This window comes from Cervus elaphus, chromosome 22 (assembly GCF_910594005.1).
Source record: "Cervus elaphus chromosome 22, mCerEla1.1, whole genome shotgun sequence".
NCBI classification, from domain to species: Eukaryota; Metazoa; Chordata; class Mammalia; order Artiodactyla; family Cervidae; genus Cervus; species Cervus elaphus.
In genome coordinates, this window is record NC_057836.1 from 48,203,814 (window position 1) to 48,216,502 (window position 12,689).

The following is a 12,689-nucleotide window of genomic DNA, read 5'->3' on the forward strand; positions in this document are numbered from 1 at the left end:
CCTTTGTGCTTGTTGCTACTGAGGGTCATTGTGTCTAAGTCCTCTCAGCAGACCCAGCTGGGAAATAAATGTGTGTATCTCAACCCGTGTATACACACATCTGTAATTATTTCTCTCTGTATATATCCATCTATAGCTAAAGCTAAACAGTTCATATTGATGTGTCAGACTTTCAACTAGTGCTCGGTTTTCAACATGATTCACTTTAGCCTTCCCAAGTTGCTTATCTGTAACTTTCCACTCCCAGCAGGGAGAAAACCTGGCTTCCCCTATCCTCCATCCACATACTTCTTTGTTCAATCCCAGCACATGCGTATAGTTGCAGAACTGTCAAGCTGTAGCCCCTTGAGAAACAACTTTGCCAACTATGGTACAGGACTTACATGTGGTTTCTTCTGTACTTAGGCACCCAGTCTCCACTAATTTCCAAAGTTAGTGAGGTCAGCACCTTTCCACTCACTCCTGCCCTCTTCAACAAGGGGGTCAGCATCAAACCTGTGTCATAAACATAGATGCCATTGTCACAGCCTACATTCCATCCTACTTTCAAGCAGCTGCATCATGTTTGGGCCAATCGACCTTTTTCCCCAAACCTGTGACTGGCTCTGCCATGGAGATTCATGGTAAGAGCACAGCGTTTCTCACATATGGTTTAGTGGCTTCTGTCACTCAGTGGGACTGATAATAATGTCCATTATTAGGTTTTGTGAGACTGAAGCCTGTGTTTACAAAGCTTTTAGACCCATGTCTCAGACATAGAAAGCGCTCACTAAATATCAGCTCTATCATTAGCTTCTTGGAACGAGACCAATCTAGCTTGTGCTCCTGCTGTTTCTGGCATTAGAATGCTTTTTTTCCTCATCTACACTTACTGAAAAATAATAGTAGCACCCACTGAACTAAGAGATTTATGAGAATCTTTCCTTTAATCCATATGATGCCCTATAAGCATGGTACTAAAATGGTTCCTATTTACTAATGAGAAAATACTCAGAAGTGTTGTCCTTGGTTATACTAGGAAACACTACAATCAAGATTCAAACTTGCACCTGTCAGACTCAAGTCAGTTCTTACCTTCCCTTGTCACTATACAGATCCCACTCTACCATATCCTACTCATCCTTCCAGGTACATCTCAGTCACCACCTTCTGGGGTCACATAAAGTATCTAAAAAGTTGTTTCCCCAGAATGCCTCACACCTTATGTGTACTGCTAACCCTACCGTGCCTATGTTCTGGTTTTAGCTAGTCTACCCTTTAAGGTAGTGAACAGCTGGAGGAGGCAGGTCATCTCTGCACACTCAGATTAGTCCTGTAGTCAGGACATAGGGTGGCCTGATGATTGTTTGCCAAATTGAATTTAATTGCATTGAGTTGAACTGAACTGAACTGAACCAACTGAAGCTTATCAATGTCACTAAAACACTTTAACCATTATGGCTCTTGTTGGCCACCTGTTCTCAGCATCTGCTATCCTCAGATACATTGTATTTTCTCTTTTAAAGAGACATTTGATAGCACTGGTTCACCCTTGAAGCTCAATCACATGCCTTTCCTTGGTCATGAAACAGATCACTTTATCACTTCCATTTTGCTTAAAGCCATTCAGTCTTTGCTGAATCCAAATATGCCACTGGATTTTCTCTTCAGCATACACAGCCCCTTACCTAGTGAGTTGTTACCTGGCACCTACTACCTGCCAGGAACCCTTGGACACTAGAGGTACAGAAGGATGAGCCAAACATGCTCCCTGCCCTCAGGGAAGTCAGCACACTAAAGCGGTCATTGCAACTGAAACGAGCATTTCTAAACATTGGTAGAGTGTAGTACCAGTTCAGTTCAGTTCAGTTCAGTCGCTCAGTCGTGTCCGACTCTTTGCGACCCCATGAATCGCAGCACACCAGGCCTCCCTGTCCATTACCAACTCCCGGAGTTTACTCAAACCCATGTCCATCGAGTCAGTGATGCCATCCAGCCATCTCACCCTCTGTCGTCCCCTTCTCCTCCTGCCCCCAATCCCTCCCAGCATCAGGGTCTTTTCCAATGAGTCAGCTCTTTGCATGAGGTGGCCAGAGTATTGGAGTTTCAGCTTCAGCATCAGTCCTTCCAATGAACACCAGGACTGATCTCCTTTAGGATGGACTGGTTGGATCTCCTTGCAGTCCAAGGGACTCTCAAGAGTCTTCTCCAACACCACAGTTCAAAAGCATCAATTTTTCAGCACTCAGCTTTCTTCACAGTCCAACTCTCACGGTTCTTACTGGGGAAGTGTCAGGTCAGAAAGTCACATTTTCAGATGAAACTTGAAAGATGAGTAGGACTTAGGGAGACAAGGATGGAGATGAAGACTGTATCAGGCAAAGGGGAAAAGTGTATGGAGGCCTATATGCAGGAAAAAACCCATGGGCTTTGGAGCACCTGAAGGGAGGTCAGTTGTTGCTGGAGCAGAAAGGCAAGGGAACTGAGAGGGTGATGAGGCAGACAGAGGCAGAAGGCCTTCCTGCTGTTCACCATGAAAAGGCAGTCACTTCTCCCCATTTGTTATTTTTCCTACATTTTAGTGCTCAAAAAAGATTCCAGAGTCACCAGGGGCTATACTACCCTAGTTCTTCTAAAAAAAAAAAACAGGAGGCCATTTGAAGGATTTAATCTGATAGTGTAGGCATTCATTAAATTCAATTTTACATTTCAAAGGTAGCTTAGGGAACGATACATAAGACCCAACAAATAAGACAATCAACATAAAGGGAAATGAAAACACAAAAAATAAATCTGAAGACAGGATGTGTATCTAAGAATGCACATCACAGTGGGCTTCCCAGGTGACGACGCTCATGGTAAGGAACCCGCCTGCCAATGCAGGAGGCATAAGAGACTTGGGTTCGATCCCTGGGTCAGGAAGATCCTCTGGAGGAGGGCATGGCAACCCACTCCAGTATTCTTGCCTGAAGAATCCCATGGACAGAGGAGCCTGGCAGGCTACAGTCCATAGAATAGCAAAGAGTCCAACATGACTGAAGAACAATGTAAGCTAGATATTTGAATCAGAGCCACCAAACAGCCAAAGCAAAAAAGGGAAGCAGATCAGTGACAAGCATCCCTACTGCCCTCACCGTGTCATCTGTTCTGGTACAGGAGAACCTCCATCTCTGGAAACTGGAAGGCCAACACAGGCTCTGCCATGCTGGAGCAGGTGGCCATGACAGAGAGGTAAGAGGTAACGGAAGTGCTTAGGGAGGCGTACCAGCCACAGGGGGAGGTAGACAGGGATACAGCAAGGATCCTGTAAGGAATGCCGTCTCGCACTTTGGCCAGTGTCTCGCCACCCACAGAGCACTTTCCCAGGCATGATCCGCTTTACTGCCCATAATAGCCTTCAGGGCATGTTTTACAATAACCCCATTTTACACATGGGGAAGATGGCTCAGAGGGGGAGCATGGCTTGTCCAAGTCACAGAACTGATCAATGGCAGAGATAAAACTAAAACCTTGACATCTTGACTCCAAGTCCAGGGGTCTTTGTGGCCCTGCCAGTTGCTGCAGGAAGTCCTCACCAATCTCTTCTGCTCTTGACAGCTGTATGGAAGCATCCCGTTAGGGTACCAGGGCTCCCACCCAGAGTGTCAACTCCTCTCTCAGATGTACTCCTGTCTCAGCATGAGGAGGGAGAAGTCAGTTTCCTGTGAATCATGAATGCAGCAGAGAGGCACACTGGCTGAAAGTCCCTCCCTTTAAACAACACCTGTGAGCCATCTTCACCTGAAGAAGGACCAGCCACCTGCTCTTGAGGCCAGCAGCACACATACATCCCTTGCTGAGTGCCCAGTGATCTCTGCTTGTAAGCCTTCAGTGACAGTGGGCAAGGCATGGGCTTTGGGTCAGAAAGGTCTGTTCAGTGGACATGTATTGAGTACCGACTTCATGCCATGTATGCTGAGCACAGACAAAAAGACCCAACCCTTCCCTTTAAGAACTCTGTATCAGTTGCAAGTTTCAGAAAATGGATTAGTTGGAGCCAAAGGGGATTTACTGGCTTGTGGCAATGAAAACTTCAGAGGTGCAGCACCAGGTAGGACTTTAGAACTTATTCTACCCACCCACTCCAGTATTCTTGCCTAGAGAATTCCATGGACAGAGGAGCCTGGTGGGCTACAGTCCATGGGGTCGCAAAGAGTCAGACACGACTGAGCGACTTTCACTGCCAACTTCAGTTCAGCTTTCTTCTATGTTGGCTTCATTCCGGTCAGCTCACTCATATAGTGGTCCAAAGTGGCTCCAGGCTTACGTCTTAACTGTGTCAAGTCCAGCAGAAAGAAGATGTCTTTCCTAACCATTTCAATCAAAGCCTGGCATTGAGCCTTCTTCACTGATAGGCCTGACTTAAGTCACATGACTATCATGGCTCCCATCTCTATGACCCAGAAAGCAGCAGCACTGTAATTAGATACTCCTGTGTCCCGTCTCTGCCCCGAGGAGTGAAGCAGGACCAGTGCTACAGTCACACGGACTGAGGCTTAGGGGAGGGATGTAACATGGTTCCTGCCCTTGTGGAACTCCTCGTTCAGGGCTCTAAGCTGAGGAGACAGCATGAACTAAAGCGGGTGGTCCTGCCCCCTTCCAAGCTGTGTTACACAGGTTAACTACCCTTTCTGAACTTCTGCAGCTGTAGATTGGAGGCAATGCACCCAAGCCAGAGGGCTGATGAGAACGGGATCTTCAGTGGCAGGGAGTGCTCTGGAAATGTTGGTCTCCTTCCCTTCCTGCCAGTCCCAGGTGCCGCCCCCAAAGTGGGCGCCCACCTGTACTCTCCAGCCTCCGCGGTTGGGCTCGTTCCCTGGCACAGCTGCAGCACCTGGTCTGGGGGAGTGACAGCCGTCCCCCAGCGGGCATTCAGGGGACAGCCGTGGCCCTTTTCCCCACCACCTTTCCAGAAGGGAAGCCCCGCCTTTCCCCCCGGCTGCGCAGGCTGCTGCCAGGTGTCTCCAGCAGGTCACCGTCTCCCTGGCTCTGCTCAGTCCCAGGCCCCATGGGCCATTCCTGGAGGAGCCTGCCATGGGAGTGGGGCGGCTCAGGCCTGGAATCCGCTTTCCCTTCTGCACATTCATGGTCAGTAGCCTCAGTGCCTCCAGGGGACTTAGCAGAGGAGATGAGAGAGCCAGCTCTGAGAGCACTTCAGCTCATTCCAGGCCTTATGGCTCAGAGACACAAATAGATCTCCGAGCAGGCGTGCCCCGTGTGACCCTGGAGAGTGGGGAGAAAAGCAAGAACATTGACACAAAGTCCCCTGTGACTCCAAATCCAGCCACCACGAGGGAAGCCAAGCGCAAGGCCGGGAAGATACAACCATCCCCTTGTTGCAGGGTCAGAGTCCAGCACTGAGATCTTCTCCTGCAAAGCAAACGGGCCCTGCAGCCATCAAGTGGCTGGAAAGGGAACAAAAGCAGCGGGTCCAGAGGGCCAGGCCCCCGGGCCAGGCTGGAAAAGCCTGCCAGGCTCCTCTGCCTGCGTGCCCCAGGCCAGGGAGAGAATACACCCTTTGTCCCCGCAGGCTGGGCCTGGGAGGGATTTCTGGGGCCCTTCAAGCAGTTTTCCCAAGGGAAAAGGACTTCAGGGGCAGCTGGGGTCCAGGACAGCTCCAACTGGGGGCAGGATAAGCTCCCCAGTACTGGGGGGCCAGCAAAGTCCTGGGGAAGGGAAGGAGGTCAGGTCTCTGAGATCCCCCGCCCGCCCCCCTCACTCCTCCCTCTCATCCTGCTTGTCGCCTCCCTTCCTGGCTCCCTCTCCAATCTCTCTCCCTCTGTGTATCTCTCTCACTGTCCATCTATGTCTCTGCCTTTCTTTTTACCCATTCTGTCTCTCCCACTGCCTCTGTTTCTCTCTGTCTCCATTTCTCTGCCTTTCTGTCTCTCTCGCTGCATCTCTGTCTCTTATGTCTTCCTGTCTCTCTCCATCTCCTAGTGGATGTGTTTGTGTGTATGTCACTGTCTGTCTCCTAGCCTGTTTTTTCTGTGGGTGTCTCTCTGTGTCTCTCCTTCCCCCGTCTCTGCATCTCTCGCCATCTGCTTCCCGCCCCTGCCTCCTGTCCCTCATACTCACTGTCTGTCCATCCCTGCAGGTACAGGCTGTGGGTGGACAGCTGCTCGGAGATGTTTGGTGGCCTGGACATCTGTGCTGTCAAGGCTGTCCACAGCAAAGATGGCAGAGATTACATCATAGAGGTGAGCGGTGGAGCAGGAGTTCCTCCTGGCCTGAACCAGGCCCCTGGGCAGGCATTCCAGAGGGAAGGAGTCCAAGTGTGACCTCCAGTGTGGTCCGCTGTGTCTTAGGTCATGGCTGGGGCATGAGCAGCCTAGGCCTCAGTGAGCGGCTCCCAGGGGCTTCTCACCCACTGCCCGCACGTACCCCCATCCACCCCCTCGGCTGCATCTAAAGCCTTCTGCCCTTGGTCCTGCCCTGGACGTCAATGACGTTGGGCATGAGGTTTGACAACCTTCCAACACCTGTGGCCCTAACGGTAGGGGAAGGGCCCTGGGCCAAGAGTTGGCAAGATTCTGTCCCCTCCAGTCTCTCAAATTTTCTTAGTGTCCAAGCGGGTAAAGAGGACCCACTTCCACAGTCACCGTGCAGAGAGTTCATCATCTGTTCAATCAACAAACACATATTAGGGGTTCCCATGGGCCTAGTGGGGGGCAGTTCTGGAGACAGAGCCCTGAACAAGACACATCCGGGGTGTGCCGGCCGGGAGGATGGTACACTAGTAACTGCAGGGCGCTGATGGTTAGGAGCAGGGTGAGAACGGAGGGAAATGTAATTGTATGAGAGGGGCTCAGAGGGGCTCGAGTCCTAGAACCGCTCCCTCAACCTTCCTGCTTCTCACAGGCCAACGACCCCCTGCTGCCCTGCAGAGCTGGCGCCTATGGGTCCCTGTGGGCCTCCCATCCCCCCGCCCACCCCCATGACTCCCTCCCCAGGCCTCCCCCGATCCCACCGTCCCCCTCCCGCGCCATGGCTCCGCCGTGTCTCTCCTGACCTCACAGCCCCGCTCTCCCCTCCTAACCCTTTCCCGGCCCCCACCAGAGCCCATGGCTCTCCATGGCTTCCCCTGAAAAGGCTGCGCTGGCTCCGAGGTCCCTCCCCACCGTCACGGCTCTACGCTCACACACCACCCCCACCCGTCCCTCCAGGACTGCGCTCCTGTGGCCTCCTGCTCACACCACAGCGGAGAGGGCGGTGCTGACACACGGCCAAGACACGTGAGGGAGCGCCCTGCGGCTGCCCCCTCCCCGGGCGTGGGCAGTTAATGGGAAGCACATGGCTGGGATGACCGCGAGAGCCGGCTGGTGCTCCAGCCCCGTGTCTGCGCCACTCCCAGGACCCGCAGCGAGCCAGGACCAGTGCCTGCAGGGGTGGGAGCCCTGCTGGTCTCCTGCTGCCCTGCCAGGAAGGCATTTCTCCCTCCCCGAGCCTCTAGACTGGCCAACTCGGAGGTGGAGGGGAGGGAGTCCAGGGCGGGCACAGCCCCTCTGCCCACTCTCACCCCCAGGAAAGCCCGGTAACTTCCAAGGATGAGTTACCATCTATATTAGCAAGTTCAGTCCTGCTCTAGAAAACAACTCTCAGGAGTTCCCGCAGTCCAGTGGTTAAGACTCCATACTTCCAATGCAGGGGATGTGGGTTTGATCCCTAGTCAGAGAACTAAGATCGAACATGCCGTGCGGCACAGTCAAGGAAAAAACTCTCCCCTTGAGTCCAGTGGCCACCATACCTGAAATCCCCGCAGCAGCCCCTTCTCGGGGCATACTGCAGGAGCCAGGAGCGGAACCACCATCCTGCACACTTGCTTCCGAGTCAGACCCAGGCTGCTCCCTGGAGGAAGGAGGTGCCCACCTTCCTGAGGACACCTGGGCACTTCAGATCCATGCCCAGGGCATTGCATCTCCTGAAGCCCTCCCTGGCCCTCCTGCCTCTGCATCTCCTCATGGGACCATCAGACATGAACTCAGCTTTGACACACACGTGGTCACTGATTCATTCACCCATTCATTCATCCACTGTTGAGCTCCTCCTCTGGGCACCAGCCCCCCAGTCAGGTGATGGGGATACGCCGTGAGCAGGGTAGCAGGGACTCTGCTCTGGAGCTTCCATTCAGAGAGGGGCCTGCAGCCAGCAGATGAAGGACTCCTGAGCTGCCTCCCTCTCCCTTCTGTGAGTTTAGTTCCTTCTCTCTCGCTTTAGCATTATCTCTGCCCCTGAGAGCTCCTGCCTCTCTGAGTTTCCTCAACTTTCACTCTTAGGAAACAAAAGTTTGTACCCGTGGGCCCAGGCTCCCTGCCTCCAGACATTCAGAGGGTCAGGGATGAAAGACCTTCCACATCTGAGAAAAAAAAATCGTGGGTTTGGACTTTTAAGAAACAAGAAAACAACTTCTCAAAAATGTTTCAGGGTGGGGAGGGGGGGCAGGAAAGAATGGCTTTTCAGCCTTTCTTTTCCCTCAGAAACATTACAGAGTTGTTTCCCTTGCTTTTTGGTTTACAGTGGGGTCAAGGGAGATAGGGAGCTTTTTACCAGGCAGATAAAAGGTATTTTAAAAAACAAAGACAGGATCCAAAAATACTGATTTCTTTAGCCACCTCTGTGGTGAGAACATAAAATTTGTGGGACATGTTTTGTGAAGATCCTCACAGTGAAATACTCAGGGGAAAGACCCTTGAACTTGTCCTCCATGACTTGTCCAGGGAATGACATTGCTCACTGGAAAAATGCTTCCCTGGGGAGACCAGAGCGTCCACTTCCTTTAGCTGTGTCCACCGTGGGGACTCCAAAATGCTCTGACCTCAGGTTCTTTGTGGCGGCTGTTTTCCACTGTAGGGAATGTAGGAAAAAGAAACCAGAACAAAAAAGTGTGGGCAGGCAGGGTCAGGAAGAAAAAGGACAGAGCTGTGTACACTCAGACGCCACAGTTACAACTCAGCTCAGCCCACATTGACTGAGACTGTCCATGTGCCGGGCAATGGGATCCAGGATGCCAAGGACCCAGGCTCAACCCACAGGGAGCTCAATTTGCTCACAGAATCTGCATTCACATCCTTGAGTTTGCTTTTCAGCTTCCCGATCATAATAGGGTTTCCCTGGTGGCTCAGTGGTAAAGGATCCACCTGTAATGCAGGAGACAGGTATGATCCCTGGATCGGGAAAATCCCCTGGAGAAGGAAATCGCTTCCCACTCTAATATTCTTGCTTGGCAAATCCCAGCGACAGAGAAGCCCAGCAGGCTACAGTCCATGGGGTCGAAAAGAATTGGACACAACTTAGCGACTAAACAGCAACAACTATAGTAGGTGCTTTAGATTAATGGGCTCCTAAAAGTCCCAGATGCAGGGGTCTTCGCAGCTGGCCAACCCCCTCAGGTTATAGTTGAGGAAAACAACAGGCCCACAGACGAGAAGTGAGCTGCCAAGATCACACCGCGAGTCCCTAGGAGAACCAGAGCCTGGAAGCCAGGTCTCCTGTTCCCAGTTCTCACCTCAGAGAGCTGGTCAGTGATTGTTGAGATGTAGAAGGAGTGCTCGTCATCTGTCCTGGAACTTGCTACTTCTTTCACCCTCAGCTTTCCCATCGTGATAAGAACAGTATGGTACCTATCTCAAAGAGATACTCTGAGATTTATGTGAGATCTCCACCCAGTGCTTCGAACAGCACCTGGCACCTAGCAAAGCAATGCAGCACTTACTAGTATCCTTATCGATGTGAGCAGGACTTGTCCTTCCATTCAGCAGGTACTGATCAAGGGCACACCTGTCTGGGTACAGGGCCCATCCCCAAGCCAGGGGCTCACAGTCTGTTTGGGGAGACACACAGAAACAGGAGATGGTGAGACAACCAAAGCAAGAATGGCAGGAGTGCCAAGAAGGCTTCACAGAGGAAGGACCAGCTAGATGTTCCTGACAGATGAGAAGGGCTAGCCAGATAGAGAGTGGGCAGAGTCAATGACCTGCCCAAGGGATGGGAGACAGAACCCAGTGAGTCCAGAGCTTGGGAAAGGGGGAAACCAGACAGAGAATCAGATGGCCGTGAACTGGGTGAACAGGCTGGCTTCCTATAGCTAGGGAGGAGACAGAGCCCACCAAGGCCCCACCCTCCACCAACCCACCCAAGACCTTCTACCTCTGTCCATGCCTAGGGAACCACCTGGATCATTGGCCTATATGACTGTGGGCAAGCCCCTTCCCATCTCTGGGCCTTGGTTTCTGCATCTGCCAAAAGAGTGGATGCACAAATATGATCGCTCAGCATGCATGCATGCCAAGTCACTTCAGTCGTGTCTGACTCTTTGCGACCCAGTGGACTGTAACCCACCAAGCTCTTCTGTCCATGGGATTCTCCAGGCAAGAATACTGGAGTGGGTTGCCATGCCCTCCTCCAGGGGATCTTCCCCACCCAGGGACTGAACTCGCATCTCTTACATCCCCTGCATTGGCAGACAGGTTCTTTACCACCAGCACCACCTGGGAAGCCCCTGATCTCTCAGGGCCCCTCCCATTAGAAGTGTGCCTGCTTTGAGAAGCAGCCTTCTCCCTGTGGAAGAAATTTCTCTGCAGTTTATTCTGCTAGAGTCCAGGAAAACAGGCCTCACCTTTTCCCTCTTCTCTCAGAACCTTGAGTTGACTCCAACCCGTGTCAGTTTTTTATCATAATTGAGCCCCTTCCTTCACTGCTTCCGGCTTTGTGGAAAACCTTGACCTTGGGCCAAAGTTCAGAAAGCTGGCTCCAATCCTGGGTAGGGGCCGAGGTGGGAAAGGAGGGGGCGGAGACTGGCTCCCCAAAGAAAAGAGCAGAAAAGGTCAGCAAAGGCTCCCCGCCCTTGGTCGCATGTCTGAGGCCCAGCAAATACAGACTGAATTGAACAGAGTCCAGGGAGTTGATTTAGACTGAACTGCGGGAAATCGGCTGTCTCCACGGGGGTCATTTCCAGCTGAGGCGCTGGGCTGGGGATTTGCATGGAGAACACTGCCATCTAGTGTTCACTTCTGTCCTGAGGTCTGAGCCCACCCTCCTGGGACGCGCTGCTCAGCTGCCAGGCTCCCCTGGCACGAGGCTCCTTCAGGACTCCTTTCTCTCCCGCAGGTGATGGACAGCTCAATGCCCCTGATTGGGGAGCACGTAGAAGAGGACAAACAGCTGATGGCCGACCTTGTCGTCTCCAAAATGAGCCAACTCCTGATGCCAGGGGGCACGGTACCCTCGCCCCTGAGGCCTTGGGTAAGAGAGTGTATAGTCATGTGAGATACTTGGCTGTCTGGGAGTGGGTGCCCTGATCCAGAGGAGATGCATTCAGGGAGGAACCAACTTGGGAAGAAAGGAATGGGGTGTGGGTGGGGCTGGGCTTGGGGGAGAGTGTGTACCCCTGCTCCTGACAGGGACATTTGGGAGGCTCTGAGGGGCCCTTCCTCTCTCTGCCACCCTGGAGAGAAAAACGTGGTTTCAACTGGGCTTTGAGTGTCTGCAGGCAGAGATTATTAACATAGGAAACCAGGTGTCCCCTCTGTGCCCTCCATCCCGGGCCTGAGTGGTGAGCAGGGTGTGTGTGTGTGTGTGTGCGCACACACGTGCACACTCATGCCCACATGTACACACATGCCCTTTGTGGGCTTCCAGGGCACCGGTCAATAGGGACTCTTGTGTCTTCCATTTCCTCATCTTCCAACCTCTTCACGCTAACACAGAGCTCCTGTCTTTCCTGATCCTCACCATGGGTTACCAGATGATTCTCCAAAGAACTTGCTAGATCTCCAGCTTTCTGGAAAAGCAAGTCTCCAAACCTGATCCCCCTTTTCCCCCTCAAAACAAATCTGTGATAACAGATGTCAGAAAGATGCTCGTTCTCAAGAAGGCCACTGGCTTGGAGAAGGCATGGGGCAGCCTTCTCCACTGGAAATGTTCTGTCTTGACCTGCTTGGTGATTACACAGGTGTCTCCACATGTAGAAACTATTTGTGTTGTGCACATTATGTAAGTTTCACCTCAGTAACAATGGAGAAGGAAACGGCAACCCACTCCAATATTCTTGCCTGGAGAATCCAATAGACAGAGGAGCCTGGCGGGCTACAGTCCATTATACAACTAAGCAACTGAGCACCTCAGTAACAAACAGATGTTTACAAATCCTGCCCTCCCACCAAGGAAGTGAATGGTTGTAGTGGCCACAACAGTCTTCTTTTCTCTTCTGCTTTAGGCGCCTCAGACTAAACCAGCAAAATCCCCTGGGCAAGCCCAACTGGGTCCTCCACTTGGACAACCCCAGCCACGGCCACCCACACAAGGTAGGACCCGTGACGAGCCACCCGCCAAGAGAGGCCATCCAGCAAGGATGCCGGAATGCAGTGAGGGATCCACATGTGACTTCCCAAAAGGCACTCTGGAAAGCTCCACATTAATACTTAATCACCAGACTTACTCCCTTGCTCTGTGTGCAGAATGAATGAGACCATGAGGTTGTCACTCCCTTAAAGTCAGGAAAGGAGGGAAGAAAGACAGAAAGTAAATGTATTAAGTACCTAGTATGTGCCAGGCCCTGTGCTAGGGGCTTTCCCATTTATGGTCTCATTTTCAGCTTCCTAATGTGTCAACAATGAAAACAGGGGTGTTTCCTTTTTACAGAGGTAGGTGTTAAGGCTTTGTGCAAGGAAGCA

At 52.1% G+C, this 12,689-nt stretch overlaps 1 protein-coding gene across 1 annotated transcript in view; it reads left to right on the plus strand.

Moving 5' to 3' along the window:
- Window positions 1-12,689, plus strand: part of SYN3 (synapsin III) — a 459,000-nt gene that overhangs the window by 439,008 nt on the left and 7,303 nt on the right. Inside the window, exons 9-12 of the mRNA XM_043882279.1 lie at window positions 3,136-3,210; window positions 6,116-6,218; window positions 11,125-11,259; window positions 12,233-12,320. Of these exons, the coding sequence (XP_043738214.1) occupies window positions 3,136-3,210; window positions 6,116-6,218; window positions 11,125-11,259; window positions 12,233-12,320 (401 nt within the window). The remainder of the gene's footprint in view (window positions 1-3,135; window positions 3,211-6,115; window positions 6,219-11,124; window positions 11,260-12,232; window positions 12,321-12,689) is intronic.